The following is a 22,120-nucleotide window of genomic DNA, read 5'->3' on the forward strand; positions in this document are numbered from 1 at the left end:
TGCTCTTGGTAATGTGGCACAGAAAAAAAAAAGCACCATATATTCACATCATCTATAAAAGACTCAGTCTCAGGAACAGAGAGGAAAAATAAAAGAAATATGTAATTATGTTTATTGAAGGGATGTGCAAAAATGCCAATATCCAATAATGACCAAGTGTGCATTCATGATGGCAAATGCACAGCCTAAACTTCACTTTGGACTGCCTGCTTGGCTGCATCAATTCTAACATACCAAATTGCAAAAGATAAATTATCTAATAAAAAGCCATTTACACTTAAGCAATCACAAATTTGGGTAGACTAATATAGTCATTTTCCTGTTAAACATCACCGATTATGTAAACATTATCTTCAAGGGAGAGTTTCAACAACCAAGTTGGTAATCAAAGGTTTCTACAAAGTCAGCTTGAACATAATATTTTTGTGCAACAGATATAATAGAAAGAGCAAGCCCTTAACAACTATAATAACTTTCATTTCATGCTCACCATTTACAAAAGAAAGGTTTGTTACATAACATTTGTGACTAATAAACATACTAATTTTCAGAATTAAAGATCTAGATCTGGCAAATATGCAGAATCTACAATAACAGAAACCAAAAAAAATATATGCCCAATCCTCAATTAAGTACGTAACACTACAAATACGTCAGTGGCCTCTTGCCCGCTTCTTACCATGTTGCACCAAATCAGAAAATGCCTACAAACTCACACTAACATCTTCATCATATTCGATTCCAGGCTCCTCTTGCAAAACATGACCAACTATTAGAGAATCTGCACAATGCACACCCGATAGTTTGAAGAAACCAATGATATAAACAGAATCTTAAATTCCTTCAGGTCCTTAGCTGAGTTCTCAGTTATAGCATCCCATATATATTCTAACATCCTTTTACGCTTTCCCCACTGACTTACTTTCTCCAAATACATCTTCTCAACTGCCTTCCTCTCCTCGGGCTTCACCAGTGTCAGTCCTCCATGCAATTTTGCCAGTTTGTCCTCCATTACCTTAACCTGACCAACAAAAACAATCCTACGCTTTTCTGTTAGAACTGATGTTTTTGTCACCGGCAGGAGCAAGAATTGAGAGGACATATGGCACACCAACGGAAGGAGGACCACTAAACACACATGGCAAGAAATGGGCAGGCAGGTAGAAAAGAGAGAATATAAAAGAAGAAAAAGAGCAGCAAGGGGTAGGAAGAAGAAAATTCAGGGAACAAAATATTGTTGTGGATTTTGGGAAACTGTTGGCTGAAAGGGGAGGTCTATGGCTCTTCGAATTTCTGGAATTTATCCTTTTGTAAACTGTTTTGGGTAGTTGAGGAGTCTGATCCTAGCAGTGAGGTCTAAATCGTTGTGCTGCCCAGTAATATAAATAAAAACAGATCTATATTCTCCATTCCCTCCTATCTTGTGTGTTTGGTTGTGGTTGGATTGTGTTATTGCTGTGTTTGGGTGAAAATTGCAAGGAAAACCTAACAAAGCCCTAGGGAATTGCAGTAGGTTCCAAACATTTTCCCATTTTCCTCACAGGTAAATGTAAATCGAAACCAAACAATCCGTACCACACACCTCCTTTCTTAGTTTGCCTTCTTTCTCGCATATTTGCTCCAATGTTAAATTTGACTGCAAAGTCCTAATTTCTGCAATAATAATTTATGTTAAATGTCACTATAGAATAGAGAAACTATCATTTCATCATTCCATACCACAATCAAAATTCATAAACAAAACCCATCAACGGCGCATGTTTAATTATTTACAACAACAAATAAATTTCTTTTTAGTAAAATAAAAAATATTATACCTCCCCTAACCCTGGTGATTGCCTTCTTCTGTTCCTCAAGCGGTTCCACCAGCTTGGCATGCTGTTCCTTCATCTGATTAAGCTCTTAATTATTCTCATTGTCAAACTGGTCTTGCCTAGCAACGTATATCTTCTGTTTACCGTACTCCTTGAATGAAATCTTTCTACCATCAGCAAGATTATCCAATGCTTTTTGTACAACCGTCTTTTTAAGGTTGTATTTTTGTAAAGAATCAGCCACATTTTGAGAATTTAATGGCCGATTTTCCTGGAAAAAGAACATAAATAAAAAGTTTGAGAGAGCACTGCAAAATCCACAAATATAATTCATAATACACAAACGCACAATAATCTTCCATCAAATTAAACATCCTATTTTATTTTTCCTTGTTTACACATAAGATCTAGCATAAATATTTCCAATGAAACAAACGAATCAACTTCTTGACCACTTTCTGAGTATAAGAAGCTCGCTTTCAAAGTATGTAGTGCTTTCAATCCCAAACAGAAAGAAAACCAAAAAGAAGTTACAATCGAAGGGAGAATAAATGTTAAACATCAAAATATGAGCACAACTAAATATTTATTATAAATAAATTCACGAAGTTGAGCACGATCGCTGAACATTTCAAAAAGGAAAAAGAATGATCGCAAAGTCAGAAAAGAGCAAATGTTAACAAAATGATAAAATTGATAAATAGAGATTCTTGGATAATTAAAGTTGGAGAGTGATAGTTGCCTTCCGTAGTATCGGATTTAGGAGCCATCTCCCCAAATTGCGCGGGAAATAATAAAGAAAATCAAACCCAATGGTTGGCCCTGGCCGGGACGAAAGTTACCTCATTTTGTGTCTCAAACGACGTCGTTTCAGTTTTACGTTGTTGACAAATCAACCCCCGATTAAAATTTGAAATTACACGACGATATGCTCCTCGCTGCCTATTCTCTTTTCGGGCTCAAAAGATGCCCACGCCAGTATACTTGTTTGTCACAAATTTATTTATTTTGTTATTTTTCAAAATAAGAAAATATAAATATTACTATAAGAAAAACAAATGCAAATTCAAGTACTAGTTGTTTTGCAACTGATGCAGAAAAGATGATGCTGACGGTAGGAATAGCCGAGTCTCCGCCGTTGTTCTGCCCCAACTCCTCCATTATTTCAAGGAAATCATCCAATTCGACATCGTGTTATCGCCTATTGCATATTTCAACCATCAAATTAAATAGCCAAACACGCCTTAAACAAAATCCGCCACGTTTGAGTCCCATCGTTTGCCACGCGGCACGTCGCAAACCCACTGTAGCTGATGCCGCCACTGCCTCTGTAGAGGGTAATGATACAGTACGGCGAGTGCTACAGCTTTGTCTCTGGACTGCCGAGGCTGTTTACATTTTATGGCTCTTTCTACTTCCCTTTGCTCCGGTATGGGTCTCCTTTTGCACTTCTAAAATTTAGCTCTTGACGTTGAAAGTCGAAACTTGGGTTGCTTATCTTCGTTATAATTGTGCATCACCTGTTCTATTGATTGAATTTATTATAAATGCCAAATTTTATGCGTGTATCATATGTTTTGTAAATAGAAACCAGTGTATACATTATTTATTTGATTTCCAGTTAATATTATTTTGTTGATTCTTTTTATGTATGAATTTTCTAGGTAAGAAACACTTAAATTTTCTTATGTCCAATAGATATGGACATTTTCGAAACCACTGAGCTGAAGAATTTCAAAAAGCCTGGACTTTGAAAATAATGTCTAATATTTTAACATCAAATATTTGTGTAATGTGGCTACTTTTATATGTATGGAATGTTACTGATTTTTTTTTTTTTTTAAATATGTTTGATGATTTTAAATGAACTAAGTTTTGGCCTGGACATTTATGTAATGCTTTTTATTAATGTATTCATTTGCTTGAGAGAGAACTTCTCAAATGTGACACTTTTTCTGTATCTATTAATGTTTTGTATTTACAGAAGAAAGATTGATTGATTTTTATATTTAATAGGGAGATCCAGTGTGGGCTATCAGCTCAGAAACAGTGAATTCCCTTCTGGGCCTTTCTCTCAATTTCTTCTTTATCTTGCCTTCGATGAATGCTGGTATGTTCAACTATTGTTACTGGTACTCGCCCTTTAGAGAAAAAATTTCTTTGTTTGCAAGTAAAAATCATGTTTCATCGCTCTATGATAAAATTTGGTTGGGTATAAAGTAATACATTGAACTCATGAGGTGTTCTCATCAAATTCACCTCTAAAATTTTTTCAAGTCCATTCTAATTATTCAGGTCTCTCATCTTTCCATCTTCTCATATAATTGGATTATTGACAGTCACATTTTCTTTCTATAAATTGAATTGATATCCTATCCATTTCTTTTTGTTGTTTTGGTGGTTTAGAGGGAGTAGTTCCACGACTTATTTTGTTTAAAAGAATTGAAGGTTGATTTACTAACAATTTTAGATTGTTGAACAAATCCTTCTCATTTTAGCCTTGATGATTTGTGCAATGAACTTTTTGGCAGAGCAGTTGGAATTCGTCTTATTGATGCCCCAGTTCTTCATCCAGTAAGGATTGTTATAGAAAATAAAATACAATGTGGCTCATTATTGTACTTCATGTTTATTAATGTGACGCAACTGTCAAGAGGCTTCTTGACGTTTGCGTCCCAGTGTAACATCATTCTGATGTTATCTTTATTCTTCAATCAGATGTCCGAAGGATTGTTCAACTTTGTGATTGGATGGACCTTCATGTTTGCTCCCTTGTTATTCACGGATCGGAGGAGGGACAGATACAAGGGTTCTCTTGATATTTTATGGGGTTTGCAGATGTTCCTTACCAACAGTAAGCTTCCTCCTATATCTTAGTTAAGGACCATGTATCCCCACATTTATGGTTCCTTTAACTGAAAAAATTTTAGTCAGGGCCATCAGTACAATAGTTGATTTAGCTGAATCAATTATCACATTTTTTTACATTTTCCTTTGTAGCAATTCTGATCTTGTGATCGGTTGATCCTGGCAACAGTGGACTTACGTCCATAGGTTCCCCTTTGATTTGCTTTTTCGCCTGTTAGTTTGTCAACTTTAACTTGGATATAAAATGGAGTTTGATTGCAATTCTCATTAACCAAAGTGTCAATTATGTTAATTTTGATGCCAGCATTCTTAATCCCTTACATGGCCATCCGGCTGAATGAGGCTGACGCTAAAAATATTCAGAGAAAACGCTCTCAACTAGGCTCCGTGATGACAAATGGTGCACCCATTGTTGGACTAATTGGGGGAGCTGTATGTCTGATATCTGCCCTTTGGGCCCTCTATGGTCGAATGGATGGAAATTTTGGGAGCATAACAGACAGATGGGACTTCCTGATCAGCTATCTTGGATCAGAAAGGTTGGCTTATGCCTTCATATGGGATATATGTCTTTACGCAATTTTCCAGCCTTGGTTGATAGGTGACAACCTGCAAAATATTCAGACAGACAAGGCCGGTATAGTGAATAATCTTAAATTTGTGCCTGTGGTTGGCTTAATTGCCTACCTTCTCTTTTTGAACCTTGATGAAGAACTATAATTAAAATGTACTCCATTACTGAGTATCGGTGATACACATTGATGATAGTTAGAATGAGACAGTATATGGACAGCACATATCCATTTTGAGTTTTCTCTAAGACAGTAAATAAACTGGTTGAGTTTTCTCATACATTTTGCAAATTAAGATACGAAAGCTTTTGAATTGCATTCCCAAATTAAGAAACGAAAACTTTTAAATCTTACTCATACATAAACTGGTATATGAATCAAACAACTCTTGTATAAATGAAAAGCAGCAAAACTTAGAAACCCAAATTGCATTCGCAACAATGGAGCATTATCATAATTTAGTTTTGAATAGCTAAATCCAAAAGCAATGTGTACTCTACTATACAAATTCAGGTTGTAAGATTGCCACCACTTTGCTGCCATAAATTGATGATATCAGTGGCCTGATTAAGAAGTATAATCATGCTTTTCTGGGATATCCACGGCTTGCTCTCTAGAGTGGCCTTCAGCTCTTCCCATGCATCTTTTCTGGGCCAAAAGAAATATGGACTCAAAGGAATGGTGCCATGCCCCGGTATTGATTGATCAAGAGCAAGACCAATGTTCTTCTCCATCCATATAAACTTCAATAAAAGCCTCGGCTTCGCCACTTGCTTCACCAACACCTTAGCTTTCTGCAAAAATCATTAAAACTCTGTAAATTAAAGAAAAGCTAGACATATACATGAAGAGATAAACGAAGAAAGATTTTGACCTCAAATCCCACTGGGGTTGAGGAGATGGCGTCTGTGGTGGTTTCAGCTGTGAGTGTCTCCGGTGCTGCTGTAGCAGTACTGAGTCTTCTTTGGTTTCTCGAAATTGGGTTGAAGTTAATGTGAGTGGAAGCTTTGAATGGTCTGACACTCAGTTTGTAAGAAGGGAATGAAGAGCAGGTGGCTAAAGTAGCATTAAACCTAGATTGAAGTGCCATTGAAGATAACATGATATGTTGAAAATGATGCGGAGGTTTTATCGCGTAAGAAGAAAAGGCAAGGAAGTCTCTCTTCACTAATCAGAATCGTCTTGCTTCAGGATAAGGGATTGAACAGACGCTGAACTTTTTAGTACAGAGAAAGATTGAACGGCAATGTGGGCCTGTAGTGCTGGTGGAGTCTATGGTACACAGGCCACACTTTTTGGGCTAAAACAACTGTGGAGGAGTGCTAAAAACTTAAAAGACGCCCTCACCAGGATTGACTCTCTCGTATCTAAAAGGCTGATGTGAAATAAAATATATAAATAATATATTATTTATGTATTTAATTATATATTTAAAAATGTATAATAGAACCTTAAAGAATTCTTCAAATCGGCTATGTCTCTCGATCAGTAGCCGCCACGGCTGGCTGACTGGCTCCATCCAGTCTCTTTTTCTTATGACCATAATACTCTGCCGTTTTAGATGAACGAGTTACGACAAGTAGCGTAGGATACATAATTAAATTGAAACTTCATCTATTCTATTAATCTATTTTAATAAACAATCAAGCTACATGCTACAATCAGAAAAAACTAAGTTAAATAAATTTTATTTGTCAACGATTCATGCGATTAACTTGTAAATTAAGTATTACTCATTAAGATGTCGTGCAATTAAGTGTCCTTTTGAAAACCTATATTATCAAAACAAACAAAATAATTTCACACAAGCAATAGAGTATTTGCTGTTACAGGATCAGATGGTTCAGTTCATTAAGTTAAATATTAATTGATCTCACGTGTCAACTGTGATGGCTATGGAAAATATCAGATCTTGATTACTTTCCGTGAACGTGACTACATCTAAGCTGGTGTACTTTCCTTCAATTTTCCATTAAATCATTTTCTTTTCGTGAATAAGCCAAACTCTTTGGTCTCTCCTACATCGACCTGTGGCGGTGAGCTGTGGCATAACTTTGGCCAGTCCCGTTTGGACATGTTAGAGTTTGTCCTTCTGGTTTTTTATTTATGATTTGAGATTTTTAGTTTGGGTGTAAATTAACGTATTTATATATGTGCTTTTTGTGGATATAATGATAATAATAATAATAGATTTAGGAATTATATTTAACTATTGTTAGTTTGTCAAAACCCGTTTGTATAAAATAAATATAAATATCATTAAAAAGACAATTAATCACTATAAAATTTCAATTATAATTAATTATGTTATTTATTTATAATTCAATTGAAAACATTGATAGAATTCATTTTCTTGAGAAACAATCAAAATAATAAAATTTGACAACTTTATAGTATGCTAAATCACTTTCCATCTTAATTATTGATTACTACATTTAATAATAAGTCACATCAAATTGGGTTATCTTTAATTTGATATGATCTATTATATCATCGTGTTAATGTCTATCTCAAAACTAAAGTTTGGAATATAATCTATATTTAGGATTTTATCTCTTACCCGTTTCTTTTACAAGCAAACAATCATTGTTCATAATGATATTACGAAACATAAAATTGTTAGCTCAAGATTATATTTTTCCTGCCAACCAAACAAATAGATAATAATTTTAAAAAAAAAAGTTAGCTTTTCTTTAGGTGATGAAAAATGGGAGTTGGAAAGAAAAATTGGGTAAAAGGAGATGACCGCGGAGAAAGCGAGAGGAAACGAGAATGTCTTGAGAGTGAGAAAGAAACGAGAGTGGCTTAATATAGGGTAATATAGTAATTACAGTCTTTATGGATAATAGAGAAGTATTCTCAAACATAACATCAGGGAAGAAAAAGTAAATCACGCTGCTCTAAAAATGAATGTATATGACTATTTGAAGTTAAAACGGGGATTTGACATCTGAACTGTTCTGTGGACAATTTTATAAGTTTTCTTGTTGTTCATGAGAACATACCAGCTACTCGTGAGAGTGAAACTGGTCCCATCCCTTGGTTTCCCAGTCTGATCCTCTTCTGACAACATCCATTGATCCTTCAACGAACTTTCAAAACTCTGAACCCAACAATACGACATCGTTTTTGTCTCTCCAAAACTTTAGAGTTTGTCGATTACTTTCTTGTCCTTCTTCGTTATGACGTCTCGAGGGACAAAATATGATGTCCCACTCAATCTCAGTCTCAATCTTGATGACAATCACAAGCATGGCTGAGATGCTGTAACCTTGTAGCAATAACTTACGATTTGACTCTCCATATTTAATGAGTCGTAGTTGTAAATTCTTCTTCTTTTTCTTGGTTATGAAAATCCAGATCAATGGCTACGAAAATTGGATCAATTAGGCACAGTTTTGCTGAGAGGAGTAAAGAAAGATTGCTGTCTAGAAAGGGCTATTCTGATTTTGGCTTAAACAGCTCAGATGACAGCGAAGATGGAGTCAAAGGCAAGTGTTTCCGTTCATTCTCCGATGGAATTATCAATTCTTGGAATACTTTGCAAGATGTTTCTCGTAAGCTATATGAGATGGGTCGTTCTGATCCTCGAAAAGTCATTTTTGCCATCAAGATGGGACTGGCTTTGGCTCTTGTATCACTTGTCATATTCCTCAAAGAGCCTCTGGCTGACGTTAGCCAATACTCGATCTGGGCAATTCTTACTGTCGTCGTCGTCTTCGAGTACAGCGTAGGTAATACTTACAAATTAAGATCAGCCTTATTGGAAAAAAAAAAAAATCAAAAGTGCTAACTTCACAATGAAAACTGTTTTCTTTGTGCAGGCGCCACTCTTAACAAAGGGTTCAATCGCGCTTTGGGAACGCTTTCTGCTGGTGGTCTTGCTCTGGGAATTGCAGAGCTTTTTATATACGCTGGAGAATTTCAAGAAGTTTTTATTGTGATTAGTATTTTCCTCGCAGGTTGAAAAAATGAATTATCTTTATTCCCAGTACCCTTCTTGTAAAATCAATTTTCGCTCTGACATTTCTAATTCTGTGTTCAGGGTTCTGTGCAAGTTATTTGAAGCTTTATCCAACTATGAAAACATACGAATACGGATTTCGAGTATTCTTGTTGACATATTGTATCGTTCTCGTGTCTGGAAGTTCAACAACATTTTTCCAAACAGCATTCTATCGATTAGTGCTGATTGCAGTTGGTGCTGGAATATGCTTGGTAATAAATGTTTTTGTATTTCCCATCTGGGCAGGGGAGGATCTGCACAAATTGGTGGTGAAAAATTTCAAGGGCGTCGCTGCTTCCTTGGAAGGTTATTACCTTGTTTACTTATTAAAATCAAGTCTATGGTTTATTCACCTCTATTTGGCTCTCTATGATTTGAATTGTGACGTTAGCTTGATTGGTTTAATTGAACTCGCTTGTAGGCTGTGTTGATGGATACTTGCAATGCGTTGAATATGAGAGGATTCCTTCAAAAATTCTCACCTATCAAGCTTCTGATGACCCCCTGTACAGTGGCTACAGATCTGCTGTACAGTCTTCAAGCCAAGAGGAATCCCTGGTATTTCTTCTCCGAGCACTCGTTCTATTTTTTTTTCTCTATATAATATCTGTAAGCTTCTGATATCTTTAAATATACAGAAAAGTTAGGATCTGTTGACTCACTTGTCTTTTGTAGCTGGACTTTGCAATATGGGAGCCACCTCATGGCCCTTACAGAACGTTCAATTATCCCTGGAGAAACTATGTTAAAGTAAGTGGTGCACTGAGACATTGTGCATTTATGGTGATGGCTATGCACGGGTGCATACTTGCGGAAATACAGGTGAGTTTGCTTCATCTTTAATCATTTGAATTCGTTTGATGGTTTCTCAGATGTTTCTAGCAAGTCAAACCAATTTTTAGCAGGGTAGATGGGTTTTGTTGTTTGGCTTTTGTTTCTTGTGGAGCATTGGGTAGGAAGAAATAGGTAATAATATTGTTGACTTGATGGTTATATGTCTGCTGGAGTCACTTTAGATATTACACATTTACAACAACTGCCAAAGTAAAGGCCTGCTCTGTGCTTGTCCTTCCAGGGGAAAAAATACATTTTGTCCATTTCTTGAATTCAGTAAATGCTAGCTTCAGTTAATTTACACCTATTTCATGTGTATTGATACAAAACCTTTTCTTTCATGACTTTGGGGCAATCCCTGTTTAAATACTATAGCAGCAATGAATTATTTGGTGCAAATTGTTGAGCAGCAAGTAAAATTTTTACAAAAAGAGTGGTCCTAAACTTGTAGGGGTTGTATAAGATTTGGTTACTTCCACTGTCTGTGTTCATTGGTACCTTAAAGGCCCAAAACCAAAGGGGCATGGAACAGGAAATTACAAAAATCACAAAGAGGAATCAATAATAAAATTACTCTGTGAGTCTGCGATGATACTGTGTATGTTGGATGGCCCCCATATAATGTCTGACTTTCTATGAGACTAGTATTAGTGTACCTTGATTCTAGCATGAGAGGACCCAAATAAGAGAGAATTTCAGTTTCTAAAATGTATAAATCTGCAATAACTATCAATGCATGGTTTTTTTTTTTTCCATCCCTGTGAAATATTTCTTGGAAAGCTGTTTTGGCTTTCTGTGTATGCTTAAGAATGGACACCTACCTACTGTACTTACCATCTTGATCAGTTGATTCTGTGTGAGAAGATGACAAGAAATATATAAAATAACTGCACCAAGTTGGAAGAGTTCAAAGTTTTTTTTTTTTCTTCTTTTTTATTACTGTGTGCTAACATTTTAGCCATTAGAAACCTTAAATTAGCTTTAGCTATCCATTCTCATTATCAGGTTTTGCAAATTTATGTGTATTGTAGGCTCCAGAAGAAAAGCGACAGGAATTTGCTAGTGAGCTGCAAAGGGTTGGTAATGAAGGAGCTAAAGTAATACGCAACCTTGGAGACAAAGTTGAAAAGATGGAAAAGTTAAGTGCCGGGGACATACTACTAGCAGTGCATGAAGCAGCAGAGGAGCTGCAAATGAAGATAGATAATAAATCATATCTTCTGGTGAATTCGGAAAGCTGGGCAGACATGGCAAAGCGAAAGGAGTTTCAAGATCCTGAGAACTCCATTGAAGTTAAAGATGATGAAAAAAAAGTGATCACATCCCTTGAATCATGGGGTGATGCTCAGCACTCAAACCTGGGGATGAGCCCTCCCATGCCAGAATGGATTTCCTCAGAGAATATTTCCAGAAGTTCATTAGCCTGGCCACGCCTGTCATTTCATAATGCAGAGACCATGCAGTTGGTTGAACAGGAATCAAAAGTATATGAAAGTGCTAGCTCTTTATCTTTAGCAACATTTGCTTCACTCCTGATAGAGTTTGTTGCAAGGCTTCAAAATCTTGTGAATGCATTCCAAGAACTAAGTGAGAGAGCAAATTTTAAGGAACCCAGTGAAGCAAATGCAGTGCCAAAAGAAGTGGGATTTTGGACGAGATTGAGGAGGTGCATTGGTTAAAATTCAATATTATATACTCCATTGGAAAGACTTTGATTTACTGGTTTGTGATTGTTTTAGTCTCTTCAAAACAAAGTGTACTTCTGTAATGAACATTTGCAGCAATTACTGTGAAGCAATCTGTATCTCCCTCACACCAAATTTTGAAATGTGATGAGGTGTTTATCAAATTTTTATATTTTTAATCCTTTTTATCGAAATAGTGACCTTCAGTTTCACATATCCTTATACCAATAATGCCAAATTTGTGGAGACATTATTCCAATATTAAATGAAAATTTCCAGTAAGCTGACAGATTAACAAAGATGAACATGAGTATAATAATTCCAATGAACTATAATGAATTTCCAGTAAAAATAATTAGTTAGAGATCATATTAAATTTAGTAATAAAATTATTTTAAAACTAGTTTAAATAAATAAAAATCATATTTAGTAAGAAATTTATTTTTAAAAACTATTTTAAATTACTTTATTTATATTATTAACAAATTAACCTTAATAATTTTAATTGGTGGGACAAAGCCCAGATTGGGCCCACGGGCTTATTACGATAGCCCATTTTCCTGAGTCTCTGTTGGTGTTTACAAAGAAATGCTACGAAAGTAACGAATCCATTATTGTCCCTTTTCTCTCTAATCAGAGGCTGCCAGCGGGAAGACATTGAGATCGGTGAGAGCATTTTTCATTTTTGGCTTTGATATCAGCATATTTATTTTATTTTATGTTAAATTTCATTTCTTTTGCTGTGAAAATTTAGAATTCTCCCCCAGCGTTTAGTTGCCAAAAGATCTGGGGTGAAGAATAAAAAGAATTATTTTAACAATTTGAATTTCACGATTTAAGCGAGTCTTGTTTCCGAATTCTTTTATTTTTTAAAAAGAAAAATCAATTCTGTTGAGCGCAGTAGTTCTATTAGGGACAGATTTTTTTTTTTATATATATATATATATTCATTCTTGTGTTATTTTGATAATTTATTAATAGATATTATTAGTTTCTTTTTCATTCTCACTCATTCTCTCTGCAAACAAACACGGCATCAGGGTTTTAAAATTTGAAATCTGCGTGCAGTCTCTTACTTTCATTTTCCTAGAAAATTCCTCAGTTTCCGGTGTTGAAATTTAGGTCTTGTCCCAGATCCGAAGTTTTGATTGATGCGACTTTATTGTAAGCATTGTTTTTATTGCTTAAAGGCTTTCTGAATGGAATAAATCAGAAAATTTTGGATCTAATGTTTGTAGTGCTCGAACACTGTTAATGGATTTTAAGTTCTTACTTCCATTGGAAAATTTCCTTTCTACAACTATACTTCCAAGATTTATATTTACTTAGTTAATCAGGCTTATTTGCAGGTGCTTGTTTGACAATAAGTGATTGTAGGAAATTTGTGAAAAAGATTTGAAACAATGTCTATGGTTGATGAACCACTATACCCGATAGCCGTTCTAATAGACGAGCTGAAAAATGATGACATCCAGCTTAGGTTGAACTCAATCCGTAGATTGTCAACAATTGCACGTGCTCTTGGAGAGGAGAGGACAAGGAAGGAATTAATTCCCTTTTTGGGTGAAAACAATGACGATGATGACGAGGTGCTTCTTGCGATGGCAGAAGAGTTGGGGGTGTTTATCCCATATGTTGGTGGAGTTGAACATGCCCATGTTTTGCTCCCACCTTTGGAGACACTTTGCACCGTTGAGGAGACCTGTGTGAGGGACAAAGCTGTGGAGTCGCTGTGTAGGATTGGGTCTCAGATGAGGGAGAGTGACTTGGTTGACTGGTTTATTCCTCTGGTTAAGGTTAGATATTGCTGCTCCTTTATGATTGGTTTGTTAAGTTGGTAGTTTATTCTACTGTTCTTTTGCCTTCAAGGGGTATAATTGCTGTTACTTGCAAGTATGTTTTCATTGCCTTAAAAATTGCTTAGTTTGTTCTCAGTTTGGGAGACATCTTTGCTTAGACATCTAGAAAAATTCTGCACCTTGAATTTCAGCAGTCATCTTATTAATAGTTTCATTCATGGAAATAAATAGATTAATAGGGAAGGCAGTTGTCTCAGATTTTGGTGTAACTTGCAATGCTGTTGCCTTACACAAGGATCTGTCTATCAAGAGTTTCTTCAATTATATTAATATTGCCTTAGCTTCATAGGGGTTATGTGATTATTTACTGTGCAATTATTGGCATGCTTGACCACATGTGTTTAGTCTATATGTGTGGCAACTTTATTAATTTCCTCTGTTTTTGGTCACTACATGGTTTACTTTTTATCAGAGACTGGCGGCTGGTGAATGGTTTACAGCTCGAGTGTCTTCTTGTGGACTGTTCCATGTTGCCTACCCAAGTGCCCCAGATATGTTGAAGACAGAGTTACGATCAATATATGCCCAGTTGTGCCAAGATGACATGCCCATGGTTAGGAGATCTGCTGCATCGAATCTTGGGAAATTTGCTGCAACCGTTGAACCTGCTCATCTGAAGACTGACATCATGTCAATATTTGAGGATCTTACACAAGATGGTAATCTATTATGCACTATGAGTTTGATGTGTAGAACATAGAGTCTTTCCTTTTCAATTGTTTGATAGGATATCAGTCTCTTTATGTTGGAGGGCTTAGAATCTTCTGGACTGGGAAGTGAATATAGTTTAAGGGGCATGACTGTGTATTTGATGCAGTCTATTCTGCAAATACAAATTTTAAAATTGAGAATTTGAACATATTCCTTTTTATTTGGGTGTGTAGTTGAGTAGAATATGTGGAGTATAATTTGAATATAGTTAGCAACCAAATTCCAACTACAAAAAAATCATTACTTGAATGGGGAGAAGATAATGAAGAGAGAGAAAGATGGAAGTAGAAACGAGAGAGGATTGAAAAAGTTGAGAGGAGGATAAAATAGGAGAAACATGAGGTGGATACTCAATTTTCATTATATCAGTAACAAAAGAAAAATCAATATCAATTTCTTTCAAAAGCATAACTTTAAAGACTCTATATATAGTAGCCAACTCCACAACAGTAATCTTCTGTAAGAAGAAACTCTAATCATACCCAGATAAGAGAACCCAATTTAGGAAAATTTGAATTAAACTCAAAGTATGTACTAAAATAAATAATGAAAATCATGTTATAGAGTTAGCATTATTCTACCTGCCTGGGAAATCTTGATCCTTGGTGATTAAAGCTGGTACAAATTTGTTGAAACTGTATTAGATGAATGCTTCACTTGGACTAAAAAGCGTGAAATCTTTTTTCTTGCTGATGTAGAAAACTGAAGAACTGAAATATTAGGTCTTGCATTCATTAGCTTGTTTGTAAATGAACAATGCTCCAGTACAGCATCCATTGATTCGGGTAGAGAAGGATGGAGCTCTGGGTTCTTTTCTAAGGTTCTGCAAATGCTAATGAAGAATTTTAGATAGGCTTAAAATACTTTGGTGAGGAAATATGTTTGTCACATTAAACACTGGGCCATGAGCCAGTTTTGAAGGCAATTTCAATGAATATGTGTTTTATCCAATAGGTGGATGGATGATGTTAGGGACTGTATGTGATAATCTTTTTGATCATCACAAGGCTTAATATAATCACCCTGATCTAGTTTTAAATTATAATCTGTCTCAGATGATCTACTTGTCTGAAAAAAAAAAGCCTCACTATTAAGGTGCAGCATGTATGATGGTTTGACTATGGAAACTGTTTCCACGATGTCATGAGGTGATGTAAGGTCAGGTAGAGTCAGGATCCCTTGGAATTGTACTTGGTGAGACTGTTTGCAAAATTTTGCTTTAGGTTTTTTAAGGGTTTTATGTGCTACAATGAGCATAAACTGGTGCAATTCGTTACTCATCTAGTTGAAAGCTTCTACTGCTGTTTATTAGGTAAAAAATTATGTCAATGAAGTCCTTGTGATGTTATTTGCTTGATTGCACATAATAACTGCATCTTTCTTCATAGGATCTACACTACTCTCATGCTAGTCATTAGGTGGAATTTTGTAGACCCTTGGATCAACTTCCAGTTATCTAGTTTTGTGTTAATATTCTAGAGATTGTAGTCATATACAAGTTCCCTACCAATTTTGTATTTTTATTCATTACAGAGCAAGATTCTGTACGACTATTGGCTGTTGAGGGTTGTGCAGCTCTTGGAAAGTTGTTGGAGCCTCAGGATTGTGTCGCACATATTCTCCCTGTTATAGTAAATTTCTCCCAGGTACAAATATGTTCTTGTGTCACAATTTATGTCTTGTTCAATGCTAATTTTTCTGCCTGGTCTACTTTTGAGTTCTTGTGCATCATTTAAGAAGTAGTTACTGGTTTTCAACACACTTTTTTGGTGAAATTCAATGTACTTCCCCTACTTTAATGTTTCTTACAACATATTGAAAATAGATAATGTGTTTCTAACCACTGACACATTCATTTTGGTTATTTAGGTCGCTAGGTGAGCGATTCGCAATAGAAGTGCAAGTTTGGAAAATGTGTTGGAACAGTCTGTCTATCCACTACTTGATGATTAGAGTGTATTTGTCTATAGATTTGTTGTCAACAGAAATAGGATTATCATGAGCTTTTGTTGGATAGATTCTGTCCCATAGTCTGAAGTCATTCCATACCCACAGGATAGATCTTATCATGTACTACTAGTGTTATTTATTTCAGAGTTTAATGTTTTTTCCTTCTAAACCTATTGGTGTGATTTGGATGCTGGATGCTTGTAGAAAAGTATTGTGCAATTATTGCAAGAACCCTGGATGTGTTGTCTTTTGCTGATTCTGTGCTCTTATATTTGTGGCTTCTTTACAGGACAAGTCTTGGCGTGTGCGCTATATGGTTGCAAATCAATTATATGAACTTTGTGAAGCTGTGGGGCCTGAGCCTACTAGGTATATCCCTAATTTGGAGAAACAACTATTATTGCTTCTACAAGTTACCATTAATTTTACTGCTGTGTTGATTATATTTATGCTATATAGTATTTTAGTCTTCTTATCATATTCACCATGTCTCATGTTTTATCACCCTACATATTTAGTTGGTATTATGGATTCAGTATTTTGACCAAAAATCACCTGTGTATGGTTGGTTGATGGTCTATTGATAGAGTTTTTTTTTTTTTTTTTAAATTTTTTGTGGGCAACTTGATATACATATATGTAAATATATCTTCTTTGTTCAGTTCCCAAAAAAAATTCATTATGGTTGTCTTCTTAGGGCGGACTTGGTCCCTGCATATGTGCGATTACTTCGTGATAATGAAGCTGAAGTACGTATTGCAGCTGCTGGCAAAGTAACTAAGTTTTGCCGGATTCTAAACCCAGAACTTGCGATTCAACATATTCTTCCCTGTGTGAAGGTGATTTTTTTTTTTTTGGAAACTTGATGTTCCTCACCAAATGATGTTTTGGGTTACTGTAGGAACTGGCCATTACCCTATTTTTTCATTTGGTATTAGCTATCTAAATATTTGCAATAACATTTGGCAGGAATTGTCATCAGATTCTTCCCAGCATGTCCGGTCTGCTCTGGCTTCTGTAATAATGGGGATGGCCCCTGTTCTAGGAAAGGTAAGAATATCAGATAGTGTATTTGCACTTATCCTTGCTAGGGAAGTTTAGATGAATTTGTCATTGTTAGTATCATTTTGCAAAATCCAGTTAGCTTCTAGTTGGGAAGCATTTTGTTGATGGCAAATGAATTAGCTTCTGTTAAGGTATATGTGGCTCTGGATTAGTTGGCGCTGGAACTTCAGAGTGACTTTTCCAAGAGCTTTTTCTTGACCACCTATTTGACAGTTACCTTTGATTCCATCAATTTGCTGCTAATGACATTGTGCTATAAGCTGTTTCTTTTAAAGGGAAGCTTGAAAACAATTCGCCTGGCAAAATGCTTTCTTTTTCCACATTATATATTCTTAGGCCTGTTTTATGCTAGGCTCTAGTGACCACATCCTTTTAAAAAAGAGGTTATACCTTCTCAATAACCTTTCCTCAAGAAATACCTCATCATTTTACCAATTCTGTTGTTGCAATTTAAGGGACTATGAGAAGAGATAATGGTGCATATCAAAGCTGGATCCTTCTTTATGAATCTTTGTTGAAGCTATTTGAAGAGTGCTATTTGCCTTTGTCAGTGTGAATTTTCTGGGGCCATATTTTGAGAGATACAGCCTGTCTAAATTTAAATTTGGATTATTGCTAGCATTAGTATTTGATATCTGAAAAGTCAATAAAGTTGTCGAGCATTATGCATTGACATCAGTGTGCTTTACATGCCTTGAGAATTCTTTTTACTTGTATGCTTACTCATAGTCTGGAGCTCTCATGTAACCATTGAAGGGTTGTTAGATATGCATGTTTGATCTCTATAAATTTAATTTATAATAATTTCTTTCATATGTTTCATGTGGGTATGACTTGCTCATTCATTAGGCCTTACTCTGTGGTCGTTTCTTTAAGTTTGCTTACCAGTTATGTCAACTTTTTGGTAGTTTCAGTGTGCATTTAATCTTCCATTTTAAATTCCTACTGTGTGAATGCATATTGGTATAATTTGCATGCACTTATCTTTTTACTTTGGATTGATGGTTTGTGCAGGATGCAACAATCGAGCATCTTCTTCCAATATTTCTCTCTCTTTTAAAGGATGAATTTCCTGATGTGCGACTCAATATCATCAGCAAGCTTGATCAAGTGAACCAGGTTTGTTGCACTTTTAAAGGTTTCACTCCTATTTATTAATTTGGATACCTATTTTTTGGTACCTGATTGAAATGTTGTAATTTGTCAAACAGATGAAAATTGCATGGTGGTACGGTATGATAATTTTTGTGTAACACAGAATATGATATTAATTTTGTAGTTACAACTGCACTTAAAGCGTTTGTTAACTTTTTTACTCTTTCTTTGTTGAATTTTAAAAAAATTCTTGAATTCAGTTGAAGTAGACACCTATAGAGGGCCCAATACCTAACTTTGTCCCCAAAAGAAAAAGCCTTCTTGCCTTTAACTTTATAAAACCTCTTATTTCCATTCATCTATAAAACCAAAAGATTGTTGTAGTAGTTAATTTGATAACACAATAGTCTTCCTCTAGCCTCCCAAAACTGCATGCCTTTCTACTAAAATCAACTAGGTGGTGCTAGCCAAGAGAGATTAAACTTTTTGAACAACTCTTGCCAGAAACTGGAGTGATTATGATATGAATTGTGGCATGCCTATTAGCTCACAATATTGTACCCTGGGTGAATGAGTTTCAGATTTTTCGACTTCTACTTTTTCAAATTTTGAAGTGGATATTGGTGGATATGTGGATGTATTCAAATAGTGTGACTATTCAAACCGTAGTTTAATTTTTTATTTCCCCTGTTTCCCTCACTGAACTTGTAAGGAATGGGGAAGAAACTTATTTGTGTCATTCACTGCTTCTTTGAATATTTGGTTGAGAGCAATTTATTGAATGCATCACACTAATGTTTAAAGGGATGGTTATTGCAGCAACTATGTGGTTTACCCTTTTGGCTTGCTCCTTAAAGTGATACTACGGCATATTCTTGTTATCACCATATTGCACTTTTAACCACATTATGAGTCTTTCACGTTCCTTTCTAGACATGTTTAATTGTAACATTCTTGCAGGTTATTGGAATTGATCTATTGTCTCAATCCTTACTACCTGCCATTGTTGAACTTGCTGAGGATAGACATTGGAGGGTTCGTCTTGCAATAATAGAGTATATACCTTTATTGGCCAGCCAGTTGGGTGTAGGATTTTTTGATGATAAACTTGGTGCTCTTTGTATGCAGTGGTTACAGGATAAGGTTTGTGTTTCCAATATTGTGTGGTAATGGCTGAGAATTTTGGTTTTCATCACAACTTTTTGTTACAATCTGGACAGCTTTCCCTATTTCATTTTTGGCCTCATAGCAACTTTTTCTGTTTCGTGTTTATGTGTTTCTGTTCTTGAATAATTGGAGCATAGAATTGAGTTCATGCCAAATTAAATGGAATTTGTTGTATTGGTGTCATTTTAGATGTCCCAATGGAAATAAGTTTCTCACAACAGAATATGATGAATCTTGTTACTGTTTGCATCTGGTATCACTTGTAGAATCAGAAAATTGCAACAAAATTCCTGCTCAGTTTCTATATTAAGCCTACCTCCTACTTCGTTTGTAATGCTTTTCCCCACAAAATGACATTGACATATGGGGATTTGCTTTTATTCTGGCAACCATTTCACCTAGTTATTTGCTGCAGGTTTATTCTATTCGTGATGCTGCTGCTAACAATTTAAAGCGCCTTGCTGAAGAATTTGGTCCAGAGTGGGCCATGCAGCACATAATTCCGCAGGTTTGTATAATGATTTTGAACTGCTGCTGACTTACCACAAAACTTTTACTCAAAATCATAAATAGAGGTCCTTGACATTTGAAAATTGGACTTCATCTGAAATCAATTCAGATGCCTCTGCATCCTGGCATAAATTGTTTAGATATTAAAAAAAATTCCTTCCTGATGCTTAGTTTTACTGTTTCTTGTTACTGTTATTTCCTTGTCAGCATTTTCCACTGCTGTAATAAGTTGTTTGCACTGTCCTGTGAAGAAATGATGTCAAACTTAACATTTGAATCTCTTAATAGTTTCTTCTCATCAAGTTCACAAACCCGCATTAAATGGCTTTTCTTCTTTAGAAGATGTCATGTTATTTCTTCAATTAGTTTTATTTACTGCCAGCCATTATTATTATTTTTTTGAAAGCATTGGAAGTTGATTAGTCCTCTTGGCAGGTTTTGGATATGGTCAGCGATCCCCACTATTTGTATCGGATGACCATTTTGCATGCGATCTCTCTTCTTGCCCCTGTTATTGGATCTGAAATTACTCGTACTAAATTGTTGCCAGTGGTAGTCCATGCATCAAAAGACAGGTATCTTGACTGGTGAAACCTGTTGATCAAATATCAGTGATCTATTGTTTGTTGGTTTCTGATTGTTGAACTGAATCACTTTTACAGAGTACCCAACATAAAGTTTAATGTCGCAAAAGTGCTGCAGTCTCTGATCCCAATCGTTGACCAGTCGGTATGTATTGTTCACCTTTTTTTTCAAAGCTTCTTATTAGGTTATGTATCAATTCAGTTTTAAGTCCTGTTTCATTACGTGGTCTAAAAAATTGTAATAGGTTGTAGAAAAGACAATCCGTCCAACCTTGGTTGAGCTTAGTGAGGATCCAGATGTTGATGTCCGTTTTTTCGCCAATCAAGCCCTACAGTCGATTGAACATGTGATGATGTCTAGCTAGGCATGACCAATTTTCGTAAAATTGATTCATCTCTGAACCTACGCTTGTAATGAAGACCTTTTCAATGTAGGTACTATTCCTTTTCTGCTGTCATTAGTTCTATCTTCTTTCGTAATGGTTTCTGACTAGCACGTAAAAGCCATTTTTGGCTACTGAACTGATGTTCTCTAGTGTTTAAGAAACGTTCCATTTTGGCTATGTTGTATCTCTCATTCATATTTCATTTCCACAGAAGATTCACTGGAGTTGCTTTACCTTATGAACCATTGAGTCGCCGATTTTGACTTCTACGTCATTAAGTAGTGCCTGTTTTTTTTTTTTCTGCTAAAGTTTTCTCTTTTAAAGTAGTAACTTTGTTTATTTTTACTAAGCAATACTATGTATACATACTCTGAATATATAAATAGATAGATATTTAATGTAAATCATCATATGATTAGATGATTTTGATATACATAAATGTGTATCTATTTATATATTCCAAGTAGGTGTGTATTTTTTTATTGATTTTCATAAGGCAAATATTAACTATAGAGGAAAAAGTTTTTAATGGATTAAAAATAATATACAAAATATCAATTTGTATATGAAACTTAGAATGTAAATTTATATTGGAAGAGGAATGATTATTTTTTTAATAGGTAGAGCAATCCATATGTCATGAAAATTCCAACATAGATTTATATTTGTTCCTAATCATAACAATCTATATATTATATATAAAAGACAGATTTATTTAATCGTGCTGTTTTAGGAGAGTATGTTGAAAGACAAAAATATGAACTACGGTAAAACACCATATTTTCCCAATTATTAAAAAAGCAAAAGCTTGGTGTGTGAAAAGGTGTTTCTTTGTTATTGAAATGGGTATTTATTTAATTGGTTGAGAGTGACTTGTTTAAGCACATGCAAAACAAAAAGCTGTTTTAAAGTAACCAGTTGCTGGCCACCATTATCAGACCTTCAACACCTTATATTTCTTAGCCCACAGCATTGACATGCCAACAGTTTTTTTTTTGTCTTTTTTCTTGGAAA

The 22,120-nt window shown here is 35.3% G+C and overlaps 4 protein-coding genes and 1 long non-coding RNA gene across 10 annotated transcripts; 3 read left to right on the forward strand and 2 right to left on the reverse strand.

Moving 5' to 3' along the window:
• Nucleotides 1–456: 456 nt before the first annotated feature.
• On the reverse strand, nucleotides 457–2,993 carry LOC123213238. Its single transcript, XR_006501674.1, has 3 exons — nucleotides 2,657–2,993; nucleotides 1,818–2,085; nucleotides 457–1,653 (listed from the first exon to the last, which is right to left on the reverse strand). It is a non-coding gene; the product is annotated as an uncharacterized LOC123213238 (long non-coding RNA).
• LOC123213235 lies at nucleotides 2,773–5,427 on the forward strand. The gene is made up of 5 exons (XM_044632629.1): nucleotides 2,773–3,243; nucleotides 3,831–3,924; nucleotides 4,351–4,388; nucleotides 4,533–4,668; nucleotides 4,987–5,427. The coding sequence occupies exons 1-5, from the start codon at nucleotides 2,917–2,919 to the stop codon at nucleotides 5,400–5,402; spliced, it is 1,011 nt and encodes a 336-aa protein (XP_044488564.1). The 5' UTR covers nucleotides 2,773–2,916; the 3' UTR covers nucleotides 5,403–5,427.
• A 200-nt stretch (nucleotides 5,428–5,627) lies between these two features.
• On the reverse strand, nucleotides 5,628–6,629 carry LOC123213236 (30S ribosomal protein 3-1, chloroplastic-like). Its single transcript, XM_044632630.1, has 2 exons — nucleotides 6,129–6,629; nucleotides 5,628–6,048 (listed from the first exon to the last, which is right to left on the reverse strand). The coding sequence occupies exons 1-2, from the start codon at nucleotides 6,354–6,356 to the stop codon at nucleotides 5,764–5,766; spliced, it is 513 nt and encodes a 170-aa protein (XP_044488565.1). The 5' UTR covers nucleotides 6,357–6,629; the 3' UTR covers nucleotides 5,628–5,763.
• A 1,633-nt stretch (nucleotides 6,630–8,262) lies between these two features.
• LOC123214540 (aluminum-activated malate transporter 4-like) lies at nucleotides 8,263–11,973 on the forward strand. 2 transcript variants are annotated; one of them, XM_044634364.1, is made up of 7 exons: nucleotides 8,263–8,988; nucleotides 9,079–9,216; nucleotides 9,300–9,380; nucleotides 9,507–9,566; nucleotides 9,682–9,818; nucleotides 9,936–10,082; nucleotides 11,126–11,973. In XM_044634364.1, the coding sequence occupies exons 1-7, from the start codon at nucleotides 8,619–8,621 to the stop codon at nucleotides 11,771–11,773; spliced, it is 1,581 nt and encodes a 526-aa protein (XP_044490299.1). In that variant the 5' UTR covers nucleotides 8,263–8,618; the 3' UTR covers nucleotides 11,774–11,973. The 2 variants fall into 2 exon arrangements, with proteins under 2 accessions (XP_044490299.1, XP_044490298.1); XM_044634363.1 differs by having other exon boundaries at nucleotides 8,264–8,988; nucleotides 9,300–9,566.
• A 331-nt stretch (nucleotides 11,974–12,304) lies between these two features.
• On the forward strand, nucleotides 12,305–21,344 carry LOC123213830 (serine/threonine-protein phosphatase 2A 65 kDa regulatory subunit A beta isoform-like). 5 transcript variants are annotated; one of them, XR_006501758.1, is made up of 14 exons: nucleotides 12,305–12,445; nucleotides 13,129–13,575; nucleotides 14,051–14,297; nucleotides 15,883–15,995; nucleotides 16,589–16,668; nucleotides 16,997–17,138; nucleotides 17,269–17,349; nucleotides 18,379–18,483; nucleotides 19,420–19,602; nucleotides 20,042–20,134; nucleotides 20,572–20,711; nucleotides 20,799–20,865; nucleotides 20,966–21,155; nucleotides 21,318–21,344. XR_006501758.1 is itself a non-coding variant. In XM_044633434.1 (13 exons), exons 2-13 carry the CDS (start codon nucleotides 13,183–13,185, stop codon nucleotides 21,083–21,085), a joined length of 1,764 nt encoding a protein of 587 aa, XP_044489369.1. In that variant the 5' UTR covers nucleotides 12,305–12,445; nucleotides 13,129–13,182; the 3' UTR covers nucleotides 21,086–21,283. The 5 variants fall into 5 exon arrangements, 3 of the variants coding, with proteins under 3 accessions (XP_044489369.1, XP_044489370.1, XP_044489371.1); XR_006501757.1 differs by having other exon boundaries at nucleotides 20,966–21,151; XM_044633434.1 differs by lacking the exon at nucleotides 21,318–21,344 and having other exon boundaries at nucleotides 20,966–21,283.
• Nucleotides 21,345–22,120: the final 776 nt, after the last annotated feature.

Source organism: Mangifera indica, chromosome 4 (assembly GCF_011075055.1).
Source record: "Mangifera indica cultivar Alphonso chromosome 4, CATAS_Mindica_2.1, whole genome shotgun sequence".
NCBI classification, from domain to species: Eukaryota; Viridiplantae; Streptophyta; class Magnoliopsida; order Sapindales; family Anacardiaceae; genus Mangifera; species Mangifera indica.

Excerpts from the sequence above, each read along its gene's own strand:
- LOC123213830 (XM_044633434.1), top strand. The coding sequence starts at position 13,183 with ATGTCTATGGTTGATGAACCACTATACCCGATAGCCGTTCTAATAGAC. Across the intron at positions 18,484-19,419 it reads AGCTTGATCAAGTGAACCAG|GTTATTGGAATTGATCTATT; the intron begins GTTTGTTGCACT and ends ACATTCTTGCAG. Across the intron at positions 20,135-20,571 it reads TGCAGCACATAATTCCGCAG|GTTTTGGATATGGTCAGCGA; the intron begins GTTTGTATAATG and ends TCCTCTTGGCAG.
- LOC123213235 (XM_044632629.1), top strand. The coding sequence starts at position 2,917 with ATGATGCTGACGGTAGGAATAGCCGAGTCTCCGCCGTTGTTCTGCCCC. Across the intron at positions 3,244-3,830 it reads TTCTACTTCCCTTTGCTCCG|GGAGATCCAGTGTGGGCTAT; the intron begins GTATGGGTCTCC and ends TATATTTAATAG. Across the intron at positions 3,925-4,350 it reads CTTGCCTTCGATGAATGCTG|TTGGAATTCGTCTTATTGAT; the intron begins GTATGTTCAACT and ends TTGGCAGAGCAG.
- LOC123213236 (XM_044632630.1), bottom strand. The coding sequence starts at position 6,356 with ATGTTATCTTCAATGGCACTTCAATCTAGGTTTAATGCTACTTTAGCC. Across the intron at positions 6,049-6,128 it reads CAACCCCAGTGGGATTTGAG|AAAGCTAAGGTGTTGGTGAA; the intron begins GTCAAAATCTTT and ends TGATTTTTGCAG.
- LOC123214540 (XM_044634363.1), top strand. The coding sequence starts at position 8,619 with ATGGCTACGAAAATTGGATCAATTAGGCACAGTTTTGCTGAGAGGAGT. Across the intron at positions 9,217-9,299 it reads GATTAGTATTTTCCTCGCAG|GGTTCTGTGCAAGTTATTTG; the intron begins GTTGAAAAAATG and ends TTCTGTGTTCAG. Across the intron at positions 9,567-9,681 it reads CGTCGCTGCTTCCTTGGAAG|GCTGTGTTGATGGATACTTG; the intron begins GTTATTACCTTG and ends ACTCGCTTGTAG.